The sequence below is a fragment of the Elephantulus edwardii genome, unplaced genomic scaffold (assembly GCF_000299155.1).
Source record: "Elephantulus edwardii isolate Elephantulus edwardi_28Jun2011 unplaced genomic scaffold, EleEdw1.0 scaffold00143, whole genome shotgun sequence".
Lineage (NCBI taxonomy): Eukaryota > Metazoa > Chordata > Mammalia > Macroscelidea > Macroscelididae > Elephantulus > Elephantulus edwardii.
Genome location: NW_006399893.1, coordinates 7833819 through 7842642, shown reverse-complemented (window position 1 = coordinate 7842642; position 8824 = coordinate 7833819). Strand labels below are relative to the sequence as shown.

The following is an 8824-nucleotide window of genomic DNA, read 5'->3' as shown; positions in this document are numbered from 1 at the left end:
GAGAGAGAGAGAGAGAGAGACAAAGAGAGAGGAATATGTGAATGTTAATGTACAGATTTATAGGCACATGGCAGGGGGCATCAGTGCAGTCTGTGAAGGTTGGCCTCAGTTGATCTGAATGTATGAAGAATACACTGGGGGCAGGTGTGGGGAAATGGTGCTCGAGGGGGCACTGAAGGCAAGTCTAGCGACGATGGTGGACCAGGGTGCCCTGGAGCCCAAGGGCAAGTGTGGAGCTCTGGGGGTGGGTGTGGTCATAACTGCCCCAGCCTGGCTACACTCAGCTCTCTTCTCCCTGCCGATCCCTCAGCCCTGTCTGCAGTACTGGCCCGAGCCAGGCCGGCAGCAGTACGGCCTCATGGAAGTGGAGTTTGTGTCAGGCACTGCAGATGAGGACTTGGTGGCCCGTGTCTTCCGGGTGCAGAACATCTCTCGGGTGAGCAGTCTGAGGAGTCCAGGGTGAGGGTGGATGTGGTGGTTTGGGTAGCTTAGGACTTTGTCTCAAGGGCGTGGGGTTTCCTGTGATGTGGGTGTTTGTTTCTCCCTGTCTGGCTGTCACAATTGCAGCTGCAGGAGGGGCACCTGCTGGTACGGCACTTCCAGTTCTTGCGCTGGTCCGCGTACCGGGACACCCCTGACTCCAGGAAGGCCTTCCTGCACCTGCTGGCGGAGGTGGACAAGTGGCAGGCGGAGAGCGGGGACGGACGCACCGTTGTGCACTGTCTGTGAGTGCCATCCCTAGGGGAAGGGGGGAGAGGGCCAGGAGCCAGGGCACGGGTCCAGCCTTAAAGAGCCCCAATACCCCAGACCCCTGGGCTCGCTCCACGGAGACAATAGCCAGGCCTCTGCTCATCCAGCCAAGTTTGCCTTGCCTGCAGGAACCCAGCTTCAGCAGGTACTCTGTGTTACCTTTGACTTTGCTAACTAGAGAGTTCTGTGGACACAGAACTTTCCATGCTGGTAGCATGCTTCTTTTTTGGCCAAAGGAATTCCCATTTTTGTTATTGTATACATATACCTCTTTTATGAATCCATCCATCCATCCATCTGCCATCATTCATAAATTCATTACTCACTTATGTCTGATGCAGCCACTCCCTTGTACCCAGTTTTTCTTTTTTGTGTGCTTTCAGCACTAGCCCCTTCAATGTCAGCTGGGGCATCCTGAATGCTGGGGAAGTTATTGTAAAGAAGAGGGCTGAGGCCATAGCCAGAGTCCTGACCCCAGAGACACCTGCACACAGGGAGTGGAGAGAGGTTGACAGGGTGACTTGGAGTGTGTATGTGTGGACACACTGTAGGTTGTAGGGGAAGTAACTCGTCTTAAGATTGGTTTTCCATTTTCCTCTTTGAAGCCTGCTCACTGCCCTTTTATCCTTCTCTAGTACTGATTTTATCTCCAAGTCTTACTTTTGGGGTGTGTCTGGCCTCCTTTCTCAGAATGTTTCACCTTCAGCGTCTTCCTCCCTATTGGTAGCCTCTGACTCCGCCCCATTAGCGTCTAGGCCCCGCCTCAGGCTCCCGGACTCTTCCCTTCACCTTTGGGTTCCTAGTCCTGACCCCTTAACTTTTCATTTGTCTCATTTAGAAATGGGGGAGGCCGCAGTGGCACCTTCTGTGCCTGTGCCACGGTCCTGGAGATGATCCGCTGTCACAACCTGGTGGACGTTTTCTTTGCTGCCAAAACGCTTCGCAACTACAAGCCCAATATGGTGGAGACCCTGGTGAGGGGCCACTCCCTGTGTCTAGCTGCTCGCACCTTTCTAGTACTTGCCTGGCCAAGGCCCCCAGCTCTGCTCTCCTGGTCCCCACGGTCAGGTCTTGGGTTCTGCTCTCTAATGTCAGAACTTCACACCCATTTTCCTTCTTCCCTTGCTTAGTCCCCTTTCCCCTTCACCCCGCCCCTCTTCTTACTGGGGTGAGTCTTGCTTCCTGATTCCTTCTCTCCCTCTCCCCCACCCAGGACCAGTACCACTTTTGCTATGACGTGGCCCTGGAGTACCTGGAAGGTCTAGAGGCGAGATAGCAGCCCCTGACCCGGGCCACCACTGCACACTCAGGGCCAGGCCGGCCACCCAGGACTGACGCGGAGGACCTGCGCCTCCAACTCTGCTCGGTCACTGCCTCTGCAGGAGAAGCAACATAGGAGGCTCCAGGACGTTTTGGTGGCCCTTCCTCTGTGGGTGGGGCTCTTCACCATTTCCTGGGGCAGGTCACCGGCCATGGAGGTGTTTGGGCAAGGCTGCAGCCCTTTCTCGCCTCCATAGGGTTCTGTTGGCCTCTGCCAAGAGCCTGGCGTGGCTTGGAGGAACTGACAGGGACTCAGATCTGCCAGCTCTGGGGGACCTAGGTCCCAGTCCCTTGACTTTATCTTGACCCCTGGCAGAGATGGGTGTGACCCAGCCAAGGGCTGCAGTTTCCACCCAGCCTGGCTCTGTGGGATAGCACTGGGCTTGGCCTCTAGGATCCCATCAACCTGTGAGGGTCGTGAGGATACTTACCTGACCGGCCAGCTTTCACATGCAGACCGCCCTTCTTGGTGGGGATCTGCAGCTCCCTCCATTACCTTCTGCCCCTGCAGCCCTGGAGACATCTGCTCATGGCCACTCTCCACTTCTGCTTCCCTGATGTGTGCTCTGAGCTTCCCTCAATCTGGCTGCTCCTACCTGCCCCACGTGGGTGCACTTCCCTGCCTGACCCACCCTCTTCAGAATGAAGTCACCTTGGCCTCCTCTTCCCATACCTGCAGGCTTCACTGGCCTAGCTCTGCTCAGTCTGGGCCAGTCACCAAATCATGGTGAACAAATCATGATGTAAATTCCTTGTGGCTCTTTGGGGAGGGGGCGGTGCCAGAGCAGGGGTGCAAATGACCCCTAGAATTTGGAGGAAGAAGGCGTATTTTGGGATGGAGGATCAATGCTTTTTTGTTCGTTTTGTTGTTTTATGATGGGTGGATGGGAAGCTCCCTTTAAAATGGGGCAGGCCATACCCCCATTCTGTGCCTCAATTTCCCCATCAGTAAACTGTAGATATGACTACTGACCTACCTCACAGGGGGCTGTGGGGAGGCATAAGCCCATGTTTGTAAAGTGCTTTGTAAATAAATGTGCTCTCTGAATGCCACAGAGCTGCCCAGCGTGTCTGACTAGCCTGCCTGCAGCCCATTCACCTTCTCCCAACTAACCTGTGGAGTGGGAGAGCCTAGCCTGGGCTTCAGCTTCTGGGATGGCCTCTGTTTTACATCCATAAAGTGAGGTGTAAATCAGAGCATTGCTCAGGGTGCCTGTTTTTAGTGGTGGTTCTGGGAGGCCTGCAGTACACTTCTGCCTAGGCCCTGAAGCACTTCCTCAGCCAAAAGGGTTTTATCTTTAATTTTTTTTTTAAAAAAAATAATGTTTTATTGTACTTTTACTAAAAGTTTTCACCACAAATTAAGCTCCTATTTAATATTTCTATGTAGTTTGTTAGAAGAGCCTCTTCCTTGGAGGACATCATGCTTGGAAAGGTGGAAGGTTGGCAAAAGAGAGGAAGGCCTCCAACCAGATGAGTTGACACAGTGACTACAGCAATTAGGCTCCATTGTGTCAGAAATTGCGTAGATGGACAGGGTACAGATCTGTTGTTCATAAAATTGCTATGGGTCGTACTTGAGAGCACCTAATAATAACAACAACAACAGTATAACTTTTGTTTGGTTATATTTTACACAATATGTCAGCTTTCCCATTATTTCCTTTCTGATTGTTCTGTTTCCAGGAATCTAGTTACTCTGCCCCTTGGCCTCTGGTTTGAAGTAAATATTGACTGTTTGGTCCCATATAGATAATTTTTTTTAAAGGAGCGCAACATCACAAATGATACTTATTTTTGTGAGACAATCTGTTATTTAGCTGAAAGATAACCTCACAGAATAGTTTTGGTTCAACATTTAAAGAGTGTCTTAGGGTGAAAGTCTCAGGGACTTCTCCAGCTTCAGTGCAGCATATCTGGAACTTTGAAGCAGTTGTTGCACATTTGCCCCCATTTTATCAGGATCCATTTATTGTGTTCCTGGTCAGAATGGTTGTTTTTGATAGACGTGTTCCTGGTCTCCAAGTAGATGAGGCCATGTTCCAGGCAGACTGTTGATGCCATGGACCAGTTTCTTCTCTGAAGCTTTGGCTTAATTCTCTTTAATTCCACAGTGCGAGAGGCCAATGCTTGTATCTTACATTGCCATTTATATGCTTTTAAGACCTCAGATGCTACTAATAAAACTAAGATATAGAACATAAACCTTATGCACTATGCCAGTTAACTCCATTGTCACATAGGACCATGATCCTAAGCCTTCATATTCTGTAATTCAATCCTGTGAGGTGTTTAAGAAGGTCAATGCTTATGTCCTCTATGTGCGTTATTGTATATTTGAATATATGTAGATACATATATTTATATATAGATATATGCTTATATGCTCCCATATGAATACATATACATACTTATACCCTTTTAAAAAAACAAACCTATACTTGGAGCAGGTGGCAGTCATCAGAATAGAGCAAGGAAACACTGCATGGTTCAAGATCAGGGAGGATGTACACCAGAGATGCATCTTATCTCCATACTTTTTCAGTCTATATGCAGAACAGATCCACCAGGAGTCTGGGCTCTATGAGGAGGAATGTGGAATCAGGATTGGAGGAAGATTCATCAACAACCTGTGTTATGCAGATGACAAAACCCTGCTTGCTGAAACTGAGGAGGACCTGAAGCATTTGCTGCAGAAGGTCAAGGAGTGCAACCTTAAATATGGATTGAAGCTCAATATAAAAAAAACCAAACAAACAAAAACCAACCAAGGATTCTCACCACTGGGCTGATTTGCAGCATCATGATCGATGGTGAAGAGATTGAGATTGTTGATTTTTAATAGCTTTAGTTTGCCTGGCTCCACAATCAGCATTCTTGGCACCAGCAGCCAGAAAATTAAAAGACATATTGCATTGGGAAAGTCTGCTGTCTGATATCTCTCCAAAGTACTGAAGAGCAATGATATCAGTCTGGAGACTAAAGTGGGCTTGATACAGGTCATGGTCTTTGAAATTGCTTGCTATGCATCAGAAAGCTGGACAACAACTAGGGATGATAGAAGGAGAATTGATGCCTTTGAACTGTGGTGTTGGAGAAGAGTATTGAACATACCATGGACTGCTAGGAGAACAATCAGGTTATTCCTGGAGAGGGTGAAACCAGGCTGCTCCTTGGAGGCAAGGATTCTGAAGCTTCATCTGACATGCTTTGGACATGTTGTAAGGAGGCACCAGTTGTAGGAGAGGAACATTGTTCTTGGGAATGTGGAGGGACAACACAAGAGAGGAAGATCATCAATGAAATGGATTGATTCAGTGACTGGGGTAATGGGAATAGGTGTGTCAGAGTCAATAAGGTGGGTAGGTTCAGAACTGTTGTACACAAGGTCACTATGAGTTGCAAGTGACTTGACTGCACATAACAACAACAATTATATATGTATATTTCATCTTTCAATGGTATTTCTCAGCGGTATACAGCTGATGACATGCCAAGAATCACTCAGGAATTACAGGTTGGCAGTGGTTGCCCTCTTCCTATCTTTCCTGATCACACTTAGTTTTTAAACCCTAATAGTAAATGACTGCTTAATAATGTCATTGTTGGAATACAAATTGCTTGACTAATCAGTCTACTTAACTATTTTTCTGTAAATGTAATTAATCATTTTTAGTTTTAAAAGTTAAACCACTTTTGAATTTACGGAAATAAGTTTACTGTGGTGTATTATTTTTCTTATATCTTAACAGGTTATTTCTGAAAACATTTTTTTAGTGTAGTTCATAGGGAGTTGTGCTGCTGTAAATTCAAATCTCCCAGCTGCTCCTCCAGAGAAGGATAAGCAATCTCCTCCAACACAATTCCCAACCTTGGAAAACCCACTGGAGGGTCAGCTTTGACTCGGCTCCAGCTCTATGCCAGTGAGTGGAGAGTACTATGCTGTTGTGTTGTGTGTCGTGGTGTCGAATCTGACTCATAGCTGTCCCTCCAGTGGGTTTACAGAAGGCAGCAAATCACATGGGAGGAGAATGCCCATCTCTCTCCCACAGAGCAGCTTGTGGATTCAAACTGTGTGCCTTCAGGATTACAGTGCAGCTTCTTACCACTAGGCCACCAGAGCTCCTTAGTAAATTATTGTTGTTACTGACCATCAGGTCAGAACTGGTCCATAGCTGACCCTCTGGTGGCTTTTCAGAGGCTGAAAACAGCACAAAAGGAGCTTGCCAATCTTTCTCCTGGAGTAGCTGGAGAAATTCACATTGTTCACCTTTGGGTTGGCATCACAACTCCTTACCCACATGGCCAGCACAGCTCCCTTCTTGAAGCAGGGAAGCTCTTGAAGAGGAGCCACGCTGTAACACTCTGGATGAACACTGCATTGGAAGTCTGTATTTGTTACCTGTGTGAAGCACTTAACTTCTACGAGCTTTGTCTCTTTAAAAACAAAAGAATAACACTAGCATTGGCAAGTTCAGAGGATTAGTGAGCAACTCAAATAGGATAAACAACATTATCCTATTTGTAAAATGCTATAGAAATAGAGTATATTATTTATTTTTATGTCTCCAACAGAGCACCCTGGAAAGCATTCAGGGAGTAAGAAAGAAAAGGATGTCACAGCTACTGGTTGCTTTTTAATTCCATCTTAATGAATATCCCCTAGCTAATCTGCAGTCACAGTGCAGTCACATTAATATGGAACTTACAATTCATAAACTGATACAGCAGCTTGGAAAGGCTTTAATCAGTCGCTTTCACTCTTAATTATTTTAAAACCTCAATAATGGTAAAATGAGCCGCATGGCAGTTTAATTAATTTATATGAAGCCCAAAGGTCCTGAATGAGCAGTGAGTTCATGAAATCTGAGGGTCTGGCAGAAGCACGTCAGGCGTGAACAGGTATGTAGGCTGCTTCCTATTGATTCCTCTCAAGTCAGCCTCTTTCCTTTGTGCATTCACATAATTGTTACATTAGAATTGGTGTTGAAGCCTCTGAAAATGCCTATAAATTCCAACTGCCAATCCCTCTCCTGCCAGAGTTTCTACGGTTAAATACAAAGTGAGCATAGGATGATATCTCTATTTTTTTGGAAGATAATTCTAATACTTTACTCTCGGATGACCTAATGAATAGGGAATTGCACTGCAAATCCAAAGGCGTTCAAGTCCACAAGCTGCTCGGAAAAAGACAGATGAGGAATCTCTCACAGCATCTGAAAACATAATGGAAGAAGGTCAGCTATGAGTTGGTTATGACGCAACTACAATGAGAGAGCAACCTATTAGTTTAATAATTATCATATATCAATGCAAAAATTCCACTGAATGGTGACTTAGTCCTGAGGGGTTTCGACTGAAGCTATTTCCTGCACTGATTCAAGGGCCCACTCTGAGAATACTGCTCATTCCCAAGTGAGGAAATGGGCCTCACAGACTTGATTCTGGACAGGATTTATTAACATATCTCTAGGTTCTGAGTCAGATCCTAACTCATCATGAGTAGAATTGTTGTTGTTATCGTTATTGTTATTGTTATTGTTATTGTTATTGTTATTGTTATTGTTATGTGCCCTTGAGTTGAACACCATTCATAGTGATCCTATGCACAATAGCTCAATCCTCTGCCCTGTCCTGAGCCAATGTTACTGTCTCTGACATGCCTACCTCCATTACCCCAGTTACTATACCATTCCATCTCATCCAGGATCTGCCTTTCCTGTGCTGTCCCTTTATCCTTCCAAGCATTATATCCTTCTCCAAGGACTGGTCCTTCCTGGCAACATGCCCAAAGTATGTGAGACGGAGTCTCAAGATCCTTGCCTCCAAGGAGCAGCCTGGTTTCACCCTCTCTAGGACAGATCTGTTTTTTCTCTTAGCAGTCCATGGTATGTTCAATACTCTTCACCAGCACCACAACTGAAAGGCATCGATTCCTCTTTTGTTATCCTTAGTCATTTTCCAGCTCTCTAATGTGCAAGTAATTGTTGATTAGGTGTACTTTAGTCTCCAGACTGATATTGTTGCTCTTCAGCACTCTGGAGAGGTCCCTGACAGCAGATTTTTCTAAATGCAATGAAGGTGAAGAGAAAGAAGGTAGTCGGTAAGTAGAATACTCCATCGGGCAGTGTAGTGTGAGGGTGAGATGGTCAGCATTCACACTCTTCTCGATGGTCACCAGCTTTCACTGGTATAAGTCCTGTCGAAGGACAATAAAATAGTGGCCAGTCTTGCACACTAAAGGGGTCACAGACCTCTTTCATGGAACAGTTATATATGTAATAAGTTTTGTTATTGGATTAGTTCTTGCTTATATTGATGAGTATGTATCCACATTGTCCAGACTTGTGCTATCTTCATACTTGTTGATATGGTTGAGTTCATCGTCATGGCTATTGTGTCAATCAATCTCATTGAGGATGTCCCTCATTTTTATCAGTTTTCAGAAATAGTCATCCAGCTTTTACTTTTTAAATTTTTTTACTTTTTTCGGGGGTCTTTCAGTCTTGAAGCTTTTTGAAAGATATCAGCCATGGGTTACCTGACACATATCTGAGGTAATATTGCTGTTTTTAGGTGCTGTTGAGTCAACTTCAACTCCTAGTGATCTAGTGAAAAGCCCATAGGACCTTGACCTGACCTATGTCATCCTTCTGATCTCTGTAATTCTTTAGCCCCTTGTACTATTTCTGTGTTAATCCACCTCACTGAGGGTCCTCCACTCTTTCAATGACTTTCTGCTTTGCCCAGCATG

The 8824-nt window shown here is 45.8% G+C and overlaps 1 protein-coding gene across 1 annotated transcript; it reads left to right on the top strand.

The window, feature by feature from the left end:
- The first annotated feature begins 193 nt into the window (after positions 1–193).
- LOC102855253 (receptor-type tyrosine-protein phosphatase U-like) lies at positions 194–2026 on the top strand. The gene is made up of 4 exons (XM_006894462.1): positions 194–436; positions 568–725; positions 1589–1724; positions 1964–2026. Exons 1-4 carry the CDS (start codon positions 194–196, stop codon positions 2024–2026), a joined length of 600 nt encoding a protein of 199 aa, XP_006894524.1.
- Positions 2027–8824: the final 6798 nt, after the last annotated feature.

What these genes read in the sequence shown, in the direction of transcription:
- LOC102855253 (XM_006894462.1), top strand. Translation starts at nt 194, where the DNA reads ATGGTGGACCAGGGTGCCCTGGAGCCCAAGGGCAAGTGTGGAGCTCTG. An exon ending in GGGTGCAGAACATCTCTCGG is followed by an intron (nt 437 to 567) that starts GTGAGCAGTCTG and finishes TCACAATTGCAG; the next exon opens with CTGCAGGAGGGGCACCTGCT. An exon ending in CCAATATGGTGGAGACCCTG is followed by an intron (nt 1,725 to 1,963) that starts GTGAGGGGCCAC and finishes TCCCCCACCCAG; the next exon opens with GACCAGTACCACTTTTGCTA.